Here is a 12823-nt window from a genome sequence, read left to right on the forward strand (position 1 = left end):
CATTTGAGGTGCTTCGAAAGATAATTTCAACTGTGTTCGTGTGTAGTCAACTGTTGTTTCCTTCACGTGTAACACATTTTTTTTGTAACTGTAGTTTCATGAAACAATGATTTTGCAATAAAAAGCGAGCTATTTAATTTGCCCCCTTTTTGTAAAAAGACCATTTCTATTTCCTAATAGATTCTCCTTGTCTCGCGTTTTTTGGTCATTCCCTCTCTTCAGGAATTCCAATATGTTGTTCTTAAAGTATTTCAACTTATGTTTGATATTTGTACACCGGTAACGATCTTTGTACCAAAAACTCAAAAAAATGATTTATTCATCTATTTCTGATTCTTTTTTCTGTAGTTTTTTCTCATGTTCAATTCTATGAAACTTTCTGAGGATATTCACCCATTCTTGACATGAAAAGATAAACCTGAGCTATATAAAACATTTCCTGAAAAGTGAAGAGTGTTGTTGAATTTGGCGGACAGGCTGAAAAAGCAAGCTCGATTCGAATTAAACATGATTTATTAATTTATGCTTTTCAGAGCATTAGCGCTAACGGAACTCAAACGATTTCTATGGGATGATTTGGATAGACTGAAAGAGTACTTTCTACAGAGAGACCCTCCTAGATCAGGAAAACTATCGAAGAAAGATTGCTATACTATCATGAAAGCCTGCAGATTACCTTTTGATAAAGAATTGATTGAGAGGATACTACAGGTGTAAGTACCATTAAACTTTATAATGTTCAATCAATACGTAGTTTTCTGTCACACACTGCGGAAAAAATATTCCAGTCCCACTTTTGAATGCTTATAGTGTATCAAATTATTCTGAAGACTATCGAGGAGAGATACATACTTATGAAAGAAAATCTCCAAACGTTTATCTCTTCCATCGTACCAATATAGTAAGCTCTGGTAAATGCCTTCCGAAAAACAACTACCTACCCGGCCAATACTACGCTGGACATTTATGCAAGACAGGTCACATAGGATAGTCTTGCAGATGTTTCTCATTTATTCAGTAACATGACCATGCTGAAATCAATTAGATCACCTAAAGACCGGTTTCGAAGTATTACCTATCGTCAGTGCAGGAAAGATCCCACACGAACAGCAGTATGCCTGGGACTACAGAACCTACTGTTGAGGTACGTTGGGGTAGATGATTCAAAATTTGATATCGATATATTCATTTTCTCCGCATGTGGCTTTGTTCACGAAATGGAGCTGTTGACAAACTTCCTCTTAGGCCAAGGTTCCATACATACAGTCGAGCCGCGTTGAAATTAATCGAGTCCCACACAGTGACTCCTCCATGATCTTTTTCGCTTGCTGGGGATACATATTGGTGGGATCATTTCTTAGAATAGTGACACTTCTTGGCATTTTTGAAAGATAATCTTGTTCTTCTAACGCTTCAGCGTATCTTTGATATTTCAGGAATAGCTGGGTGGTTGAGTTTTCTTAATGATTTCTGCTACTTTGTGTTTGTGAAGGGGTGAGTTATCTAATATGTTGGCGTTGTATGTTTTGTTCTTCCATAGTTGGCTTATGTTTGTTGAGGAGCACTGTTGTCTTTTTTTTCAGTTTATCATTTTTTTTTCGATATTTTGCAAATTTCTTTTTTAATCTTATTCTCCAGGCAGTCAAATTCCACGATATGGAGTATGTGTCTTAACTCGCCTTGGAATAATTTCTGGTGAAGTTTCAAGTTATCTTGTGTTCTATAAATTGTTATCATTTTTTTTCGATTATAGTTCTTGAATTTTCGGTTGTAATGTGGCTGTCGTTACATTTTAGATTCAGAACTTGAAATTTATGTAGTTGGGTATATTTTTCTCTTTCACACATATTTTATTAAACATCAGGTTTAAATATACTTTATTGTATTTTAGTTGTAGTCTATAATACATTTTGTCATCAGCGTTGTTCGAATGATAATAGTTCAGGTCAATGGTACACAGAGCTATCGCAATCTCTTTATCTGAAAAGTATTTCAAGGATAAACTGATGTTACTTAGTGGGAAAAAAGGCTCTGATGAGCTTACGATGTTTCAGTATTTTATAGCTAGGATGTTATAAACTTCCTTCATATAACTAAATATGAAATTTCATTACTATCAACATGCCATTGTGACCAATTATTCATTGGTAACATGTGATAATTTTCTTTTCTCCATTATAAAATGTAATTCTCCAAGATTTTTCAAATAATTAGCTGATGATGAACCTGAATAGGTTCTAAACATGTACTGATTGATGTTTTTGCTGTTCTGATATCTGAGCCCACTAAATAATTGTATGTATATACCTATATGTATTGAATTTTAGATTATAATGATTATCAACAAGAATTTTACTCTGTAACGAGTTCTGTACTTTTTGATATGAAAATGAATTATTATTATTAACTGATCTATTTACACCCCTCAAAGTAATGAAAAAATCAAATCATAGAGCAATACATAGTTCAAATGAGAACAAAAAGAAGAAACACGAAGATCACACCATGGGTAACCAATGGTTTGGTGAAATCAGTGAGCACAAAGAATGTGTTACTAAAACGAGTACGACTGAATCCTATGTATAATCAGTTGAAAAACGATCGTAAAATCAGAATAAACTTACAAATCTGATGAGGAGAGGCAAATTTGATTACTACCTGAAAAAAAATTGAATAAACTCATCAGACTCTATATGTTTATGGAAAGTAATCAAAAAAGTCAGCAAAACAAAAAAGATTCGGCGAATCACTCGAATAAAAAAAGAAGAGGTAATACTGTAATAGAAAAACAAGCAATCGTTAATGAATTCAATTACAAATTTTCAACCTTAGGCAAAAACATGCCAGACAAGATAAATAATAACTCGAACTTCTTATATGTTCGAAATTATTTTGTTCTCCTTCCCACTAACGGAAATGACATCAAAGTGGTTATCAAACAGCTGAAAACAAAGAAGTCCACTGGTACCATCGCACCTATCTGTCCAGAAACCCTGAAATCCATCTCCTCTTGTATCGAGAAGTCTTCAGCATTTATTTTTTATAAATGAATGAAAAATAGTTTCTGGCCAACAGCTCTCAAAAAAAACATCATAACCCCATTATTTCAAAATTAGACAGACATTATGAACTATCGACCATATCAATCACTACATGAAAAGATCAAAAAAAAAATGCTAACATCGTATGTCTCGTAATATAATATTATATCTGACCATCAATTTGACTTTCGCAAAAAATTATCTACCCAAGACGCAATTTCAGCTTTTACTTCAGAAATATCATCTGCCCTTAAAGAGTATTCATCGACTTGTCGAAGGCATTTGACACAGTTGACTGCAACCTGTTACTGAAAAAACTAGAAGATATTGATATAACAGGTGATACTCTGATCATGTTCAAGAGCTATCTCGCCAATTGATTTCATTGTGTAAAAATTGATGACATTTTGAGTGATGCACAGGAAACTGTTATGAGAGTCCCCCAAGGTACAATTGTGGAGACAACAATATATGTTAAATATATATGTTAATGGACTATATTCCATCAGGATCCGACGTGAAATATTGGGTTTTGCAGATGAAAGCTGTAGTATGATGGGTGGGTGTAACAAACACAGAATTATGCTGTGAGTAAAACTGTATTCATAAACATAAACAACTAATTGAAGAATGATCTAATCTTGTTTGGACCAACGTGTCAGATCGACTGATTGTGTTCGCGGACGAATGTCACTCGGCTGTTGGCCACAGTGTTGCCAGACTTAATCAGTGATACAACACGAATGATAAGCTTATTCCCTAAAAAGAACAGGGAGCCTTCTGTTTCTTGAAGGATTTTTTCGGGGCACTTGACTTGGGGGCTCTTCTACGTCGACTGCTTATGTCGACTAACATCCTCAGGTTGAATTTCACAAGGTATGTTGGGGCGATATTTTTGTTTGAGCCGGTCGCTTGGTGATGGTTCGTTTGGGGTACCTTTGTTTGGTTCAGCATCAGAGTGACTTTCTAATTCGTCACCAGCACATTGTATATCCGATGGGTTTACATCTACATGTGGTGTTGTATCCGAGATTCATCTCCGCATTCGGTCACAATGTTTGCAGCGTAGAATACCATCAACATTTACGAGATATGACAGTGGCCCAGACTGCCTAATAACTTTTCCTGGCTCGGAATGGCCTAATGGCCATACATCGTCTTCTTCCGTAAAATTATGAAGTGAATAGTCATGGTTTCGTTTTAGAATGATTTGTTCTTATTCCATATTTTTAGTAACATCCGGTTCAAGGAGGTCAAATTATGATCTTAAATGCCGACCGAACATTAGTTGACTTGGTGTTCTGTTTGTCGATCTTCTTACGGTATTTCTGTAGGAAAATAGAAAACTTGCAAGTCTTTGTGACTGATTTAGTTTTTGATTACTGGCTCGCATTCGTTCTTTGAAGGTGCGAACAGTGCGCTCAGCCAGCCCATTCGATTTCGGATGATAAGGGGTCACTTTAATATGTATTATTCCATTGTTCTTGCAGAAAGGTTTAAATTCACTTGAGGTGAGTTGTGGCCCATTATTCATCACCAAGAACTTGGGTAAACCCAGTCTAGCAAATATAGAACGGAGAATGTCTATAGTAGAGTTAGATGTAATGTTGTTCATCGGTATAACTTCTAACCAATGTGTATAGTCCAGATGAAGACGAGACCAAGTGTCTGGAGATACACCCCATGGGTGTAGTGGTGTAGTGGTGGTGTAATTTTTTTCGGGACTGTTGACATGAAATACAGGTTTCTACTTCATGAACGTTGATATTTGGCCAATAAATGTGCAGTTTTGCCAGTGACTGCATGGCAGTAATGCCTGGATATGACCGTGGTGTAACATAGCTAATACCTCTGACTGCAAAATAGAAGGTATGCAGATGCGTCCTTTCCATAAAAGCATGTTCTCTTCAAATGACAGTTCATCTCGTTTTTTATAGTATGGGATAACGTCGGTAGAGAGGTTTTTCTTGTCGGGCCAATATGATTGTACATATTTTATAACGTTTGTTTGAAGGTGATTGACATAACCTGTGAAATAGTCTTGTCTTTTTCAGTTTGGGTTTTTAATTCTTGTTTGCACATAGGAAGAAGCTTCCGTACTCGCAGATGCAATAAGCGCATTTAATTTGGTACCGCTGAATTTTACGCTGTTTCTTTCAAGGGCAGCCTGGATTGTGAATCTGCAGGACAATTTTCGTTTCCTGGATGATACGAAACGTTGAAATTATAACTATTTAGCGTCATGGCCCGTCTTGAGAGCCGGTTGCTTGCTATTTTTGGGGTCTGACGATCCTCTCCAAAAATACGCTCCAATGGCTTATGATCCGTAATGAGGGTGAATCGTCGACCAAATAAGTATTGATGGAACTTGGTAACTGCATATACTAGTTCCAGGGCCTCTTGTCAATAGTAGAGTAACGTTTTTCGACATCACTGACGGATCTTGATGCAAGGCAATTGGTTTCAGAGTTCCATCTCGAAATTTATGTGATAGCACAGCGCCTGTACCTGAATTGTTTGAATCACTGTTGACAACCAGGGGTTTTTCAGGGTCATAATGCACTAGAGCCATAACCATTCTCACTTTACACTCTTTTTAAGAAGACGATGTAAAGGTACGCACTTCACATGAAGATTTTCAATGAATTTGCCGTAATAAGTGATAGTGCCTGAAAACGACCAAAGTTGGGAAGTATTTTGCGGTATTGGCATCTGCTTGATAGCTTCTATACGCTCTTCAGTCGGATGCAATCCATTCTCATCAATTTTGTGATCTATGTAGGTCACATAAGATCGAAACCAATCACATTTTGATTTTTGGGTTTTTATTCCTGCAGCTTGTAAGCGGTGCAGAACTTTTCTTAATCGCTGGGCATGTAATGTCAGATTTGGAGCTGTCACCACTATGTCATCCAGATAGTATATTACGCCCTCTATTCCTGCCAGTATCTGAACCATGGTTCGTTGAAAAAGTGATGGTGCAAAACTGATCCCGAATGGTAATCGCCGGTATGTGAAATAGTCCTTATGTGTAGCGATTACCAAATATTTACGGGAGTCTGGGTGGACCTCCATTTGAAGGTATGCGTCTTTCAGGTCGATTTTAGAAAAATGCTTCCCTCCAGATAATTTTGCTGTGATGACCTCAAAACGAGGTAACGGGTATTCATCTATCTAAACATGCGGATTTATGGTGACTTTAAAATCGGCACAAATCCTCAACCTGCCATTTGACTTGAAAGCAACCACAATAGAGGAAGCCTGTTGGTTCCAGAACACCTTCCTGGACCAATCGATCAAGTTCAGCAAACTCTCGAAAAATGATTGTTTTCTCCGCAACTGCCACACTTTTTTCCAGAAGCAGGACAATTTCTTTGTGGGTGTTTCAAGTCCCTGCAATAGAGACAGTCAATATTCGAAAATAGTTTACGCACTTTATTTGTTTGTTTGGCGGATGATCCACTTTGTCTGTCCGATTTTCTTACACGATTCACATAACTATCAGTATTTTGTAGGTGAGGTTGAAAACACGATAACTGTTTTGTTTGTATAGATGCCTGCTCTAAAAAGCTAGCGGTAGCCTGGTAGTTTGGTTAGATGGGTGTTTTTGGATTATTTTCTCTTGCCACTCACGATTTTTTATACCGAAAATCAGCTGATCGCGGATTCTTTCATTTAAACTGGTACCAAAATTGCAGTCCCCCGCGAAAACACGTAATTGATTCACATAACCTGTCACAGATTCATTTTCTTCACGAAAACGTCCAGCAATATTTATACTTTCGACAAATAGGTATGTACACTTCCTTTCCATAAAAACGATTTAACACCTGGATAAGTGCCGTATAAGTCTTTGTCGTTGTCTTATCTGGCTTGTAATGGTCCACTGAAATTTTAAAAACATGCGGGCCGGCCTACTTTGGACAACAGCAAGTTACGTCTCACTTCGGCATTTTCATCAGTCATCAATCCGTGTATCTGAGGATCTATTCAAACCTTTGTGAATAGTGATACCATTGTTCTGTATCGGGCTCAAAATTGTTAAATCGAAAGTTCTTGTAAGCTTCGTTCACGTTCTCAGCCATAGCTACTGTTTCTTGCGCTGGGTTTTCGAGTAAACTCGTCGCCAAAATGTAGTACACAGTATTATACTATGAGTGAAACTGTATTCATAAACTGTTCACAACTAATCAACGAGTGATCTAATCGTATTTGGACCAACATGTCAGATCGACTGATTGTGTTCGCGGAAGAATGTCACTCGGCTGTTCGTCACAGTGTTGCCAGACTCAATCAGTGACACAACATTCCTCCCACACGAATGATGAGCTTATTCCCTAAAACGAACAGGGAGCCTTCTGTTTCTTGGAACTATTTTTGATTAAAGATTGGCTCGAATATCGATTATTGACAGTGAATCTGAAAAAAACTCACTATACCATTCAGTTGCACTAATTCCAGCAAACTTTGTTTTTCACAACTGATGGTTATAATCAACATGTAATACTTCCCGAATTTTGGTGACATAATTAGGAGTACTAGTAGGTTCACATATTGAATGGAATGCTCATATTCAGTATATTTGTAATAAGTCGCGTTGCATACTTTCTAAATTCAAATTTTTGGTGAAAATATTAATAAACCTCAAAATTTTGTACCATGCACTTGTAGCGAGTCACCTGAGATTCTTTCTTTTTGAATGATTCACTTGAAACAAGTAAGACTATTCATTTTTCTCAACCAAGGATAGTGGTTCATTTATATTATGAAACTATACAATGCATTTTTTTACTAGTATGAAGACATATAATAATGTGTACATGTATGTAGAAGTTGTAGCGGTATAATTATCATAACATGTGGACTCAGAAACGTTTTACTTTTATTCACATTGTATTTTACTTTATGTAACTGCCAGGCAGTTACACAAAGTAAAATACGACGAACATTTTTCGGAATATCATCACCAATTTCATAGAACAATGCACAGTTCAAATAAGACTAATAAGAAACAACACGAAGATCACACGATGGATAACGAATGGTTAGGTGAAATCAGTTATATCTGTATATTGCATCTGTTGGAAAAAAATTTTTTGGCTTTTACTACTTCATCTTGATACAAAAAAATGTCGGAAACACCTGAAAAAAAAATCAATTTTCCAAAAAGTACATAGATGTTTAGATCATCCAAAGAAGTAACTTTCAGACACAAACTGGGAGAAAAAGCCCCCTTGAAACACCTACTTTCATATAAACATTGAATCACACGAAAGAAAATAAATACTTTTATATGAACACTGAATTATACAAAAAAAACTTTTCTCTGTTCAGTTTGTATTCCAAACATTCGTTATGGAATTGAATCAGATATCATTCACAGGATTTCTACACAGTATACTAAATGAAGAGTAAAAATTTCACTTACATGGAACACTGTCATCCTCACTGGTAGACATCGATGTTTGGCCGTAAGGCACTTGCCCTGAGCCAAAAACTTTCTTTTCCAAAAATTAGTCACTCCTAAAAATATAACCCTTTCAATTATATTTGTGTGTATATAGTTTATATACTTATGATGCACTGTTTGGAACCTTTGGTGTAGTAATGAATATTACTGGAGTTTTTTCCCAACACCAAATCGTTATTTTTAACACCTTGACACGTGTTTCGATCACCAAGTGATCATCTTCAAAGAGGAAGATTAAAACTAGAAACTAATGCGAGCTAACCCTATTTATGCTATATAGGTATCCCAGACACGTAAACCATCCAGGCGTACCACCCATACAGGTATACCAACCTAAATTAATTTTACAATGTTGCCTTATCTATTATTTTACAATATATGTTTATATAAAACAATTTTCAGCTATATAAAAATCAATTTCACAATATTGCCTATCCAAATTTATTTTTGCAATGTGTCCTTATGTAGTAATCAGTAAACCCAACAACATTATTTTATTTTAATAAGCTATATAGTACGGTCTTTGGTATAGGTTCGTCATCGTTATTCATAATATTATTGTGTTTACTTATTTCTACACTCTCATAGGCATCTAGTTGTCTGTTGTTGTTAACTTGTCTAACTAATCTTAATGAACTGAAGTCTATGGAATGATTTTGTTGCAGAATATGATGAGCGACTGCTGATTTTTCAGGTCTTTCATATTTTTAGTGTGCTATGTGTTCTTTATATCTTACTTTAATAGATCTTTTTGTCTGTCCATAATATATGGCATCGCAGTCCTTACATTCAATTAATCTTCCTCTTTGAAGATGATCACTTGGTGATCGAAACACGTGTCGAGGTGTTAGAAATAACGGTTAGGTGTTGGGAAAAAACTCCAGTAATATTCATAGTTTATATAGTGAGTTTTGATAGTTTCATAGTTACCGGCAACCGTGTTAGTTGTGTGTGCTGTGCATCGACAAATAAATACATTGATTTTGAAAATATTGCAATAATCAAATCTTGATCTTCCAGAAAAATCGTTCTTGAACCACATTCCCATTGCCGTAAGCATTAATCTTGCTTTTGTAAGTGATTTTGTAACCACTCCCACCATACTGATTGGACTTTGTGCTCACATCTACAAAGAAACTTATCTCCAACTATATAGCAACGTTACCACGTTGCCCTAAATTCCTCGTAGACAAAGCACTAACACAATATATTGGAGAAATGGGCTCAAAAGGTGTAAATTTCTCGTGCTGCAAAACAAAACCTTGCCCACTTTATGTATGTATAAACTGTCACGCCATATACCATAAGAGTTGTTTGTTCACGAAGTATAAAAGCAGGGTGAAATTTCTTCATGATAACAAAATAAAATGCTGTGAAATTGAATGTCTCCAGTCAGACACTATTCGAGAAGAAATGAGTGTACTAGAGGAAACTATAAATGAACTCTCAACTGACGGGAACCTAAAAGACAATTATATAGAAAAACTAAAGAAGGAGAAGGAATTCATAATGGAGAAAGCTATGAGGACAGAATCGGAAATGAATGATATACTTCATCTGCAAAAGAATATTATTACTGAAATGGAAATTGAAATCGAAGCTCTCGAATTAAAAATAGCCAAGTCGCAAAAAATGACCAACTGTACTGGAACACAAACAGAAAACAATGTGGAACAAATAACCCAGTCCAGATAAGGAATCAATCTATAACAAACATACAGTCAAATGAATTATGTGAACATATTTCTACCAGCTGCTACGGCCAGGAACCTGAGGAATATGAAATTAGTGATAATGAATCAGATGGTACAATCACTACTAGGCGGAAACACCAGCAAGGAGGAAGAAGACCTCACCGATCAGAATCATGTCAATCCCCAAAAAAATGTACATCTGTGGAGACGTATGCGACAGGGTTTCCCAAGGTTATTACTAAGATTTTAGATACATCCACGTATGCTATAAATATGAAAATGAAAAACAATATTGAAATTTGTACGTTGACAGAAGATTTATTCTTTGACACGGTCAGTTATGGTCAGGAAGATATAATCATCGTTATGTTCAATACGAAAAACGTAAGCAATAGTAAAACTTTACACTTGTTTCTGAAGAATATTTTAAGACTTGGAAGGTCTTCAAATCTGATTATTGTCTCAGAATGCAACAGTTTTCACGAAAAAATATTAATAGACTAATCTTCAATCGAATAAAGGCATTCACGCGCGCTAATAGAAATTGCTCCATACAATTTTATACCGACAAAAAACGAAAAAAAAGTAAATTTGAACTATTGGAGAAAATGAAGGGGGTTCTTGAATGCATATCTCGTAATCAGCAAAATATTGTCTTGAAAACTGTAGTAACAACTGAATTAGCTATCACTGAACCGGTATATTCTTCTGCTACTGAGTCATCAAATTCTTTTTTAGACGAAGTTCTGATTCCCAGAACAGAGTATTAAATATTCACCCAACATCACGTGATACAGAGCATGATAATGATTACACTGTAAATAATCACGTAACATTTGTCTCTAACTCTAACACAGGGAGCTATGGGCGTAAAACTAATTCCAAAAATAAGTTTATTTGTTTTACTCATCAAAACATTCAATGTATCAGCAACAAAATTGTAGGTACTTATAAATGAGATATTTAATGGAGATGAAACTTGTGATTTTCTTCTCATTACGGAACATTGGCTAAATGCTGAACAATTGGAAATTTTCAAATTGAAAAACTTTGATCTGTGTTCCTCCTATTCGAGGAACACTAGGATACATGGGGAGGTTGCTATATATAAAAAGAACACTCTTGTCGAAAACATTTGTGAGTTGAACTGGTCCAACTTCTGTAAAGAGGGTACTCTAGAAGTTTGTGGAATGAAGTTAATCACTCGAATAATTTGTATTGTTTTATATAGACCACCTGACGGCGACTTTGAAGAATTTTTGTTATTATTTAATGGAATTCTGTCTATCATAAATAATGAAACAACAATTCTAGTTCACGGTTCAATTTCATGGTTGATAGTACCAATTTAACACTATTGGAATACTTGCTTTCCTCTTATAAAACTGATATTAGTTTAAGAATGCCAACAAGAGTAAACGCAAAATCTTCGACATGTATCGATAATTTACTAATTGAGACAAATTACCTCTACGATGTAGCAGTAGTAGACCTAAATTTGTCTGACCATTAATCACAATTCTTGAAAATTGCTTACAATTCACAAAATGAAGCCAGCAAAGTATTTGTGCAGCAGCGTCCTAACTTGGCATATGATATCTTTGCACAACTTCTAACTTATTATTTTGAAATATCTCTCCCATCAAGAAAGGTATCGACTGGACCATTCAGGAAAAAATCTAATTCAAAAATAGCTTAAGAATAGAGTGTCACTGTTCAATAGGCTAGCAAAGCAAGATGACAATTATAATGAAATTTGTAGGAAGGTTAACAAGGAATACAGAAAAGAACTACAATCTATAAAAAGGAAATATAATGATGAATTGGTTAACAATGCACACAACAAGTTTAAAGCAACCTGAAGAATTATTAATAACCTACAAAAGAAACAATCCAATAAACATGAACTGATTTTAGTCGAAAACAGTATACAATATACGGGTAAAATATTAGCGGAAAAATTCGATGCTCACTTTACGAAGCCGCTATCGGAAAATTTCTCAATAGATACCGGATTTCTTGAGAATAACATCCCACTCAATTCCTCCACTTTTTTATGTCTCCCATCACTGAGAGGGAATTGATACAGTTAATGAATAGACTGAAAAACACAAATGCATGCGGAACAGACCAATTATCAAACAGGTTGATTAAATGTTGCTTCTCTAAACTGTGTACTGTACCCACCTTTCTAATAAATCTATCAACAAAAAAAGGCATTTTTCCAAATAATCTGAAATTTCAGCCAGTGTGACGCCTATACAGGGTGTAAGTGAATAAGTAAAACATTCAAGGAGGTGATTCCTCATCGAAAAAAAAAAGGATCTTTCATATAAAGAAACTTCATTGGAGCATCCCTTGTTAAGATACAGCCTCTTAAAAAGGGTACATAAAATTTGTATAACAATTTTTTTCATAAGCACTGAAAAAGTTACAATATTGAAACTAACCTGACGTTTGGTCATACCAAAAAGACACTCAGCAAGTAATTTATTTGGTTTACCCTATGGTTGTAAGGGGTGGAAAACACAACCCCTAAAATTTATTTCCAAAGTAACTTTTTGTCCTATTATTTGTTTATCATTTAAAAATGAATTTCCGATAGTCTGTTTCATTCT

General features: G+C 35.4%; 1 protein-coding gene across 1 annotated transcript in view; it reads left to right on the plus strand.

Moving 5' to 3' along the window:
* The window catches only part of Efhc1.2 (EF-hand domain containing 1.2), a 161738-nt gene that overhangs the window by 97880 nt on the left and 51035 nt on the right, over positions 1–12823 (plus strand). The window contains exon 10 of the mRNA XM_074176876.1: positions 534–713. Within this exon, the coding sequence (XP_074032977.1) occupies positions 534–713 (180 nt within the window). The remainder of the gene's footprint in view (positions 1–533; positions 714–12823) is intronic.

The sequence above is a fragment of the Leptinotarsa decemlineata genome, unplaced genomic scaffold (assembly GCF_025532065.1).
Source record: "Leptinotarsa decemlineata unplaced genomic scaffold, Ldec_3_MD MMD2_P_RNA_scaffold_14, whole genome shotgun sequence".
Lineage (NCBI taxonomy): Eukaryota > Metazoa > Arthropoda > Insecta > Coleoptera > Chrysomelidae > Leptinotarsa > Leptinotarsa decemlineata.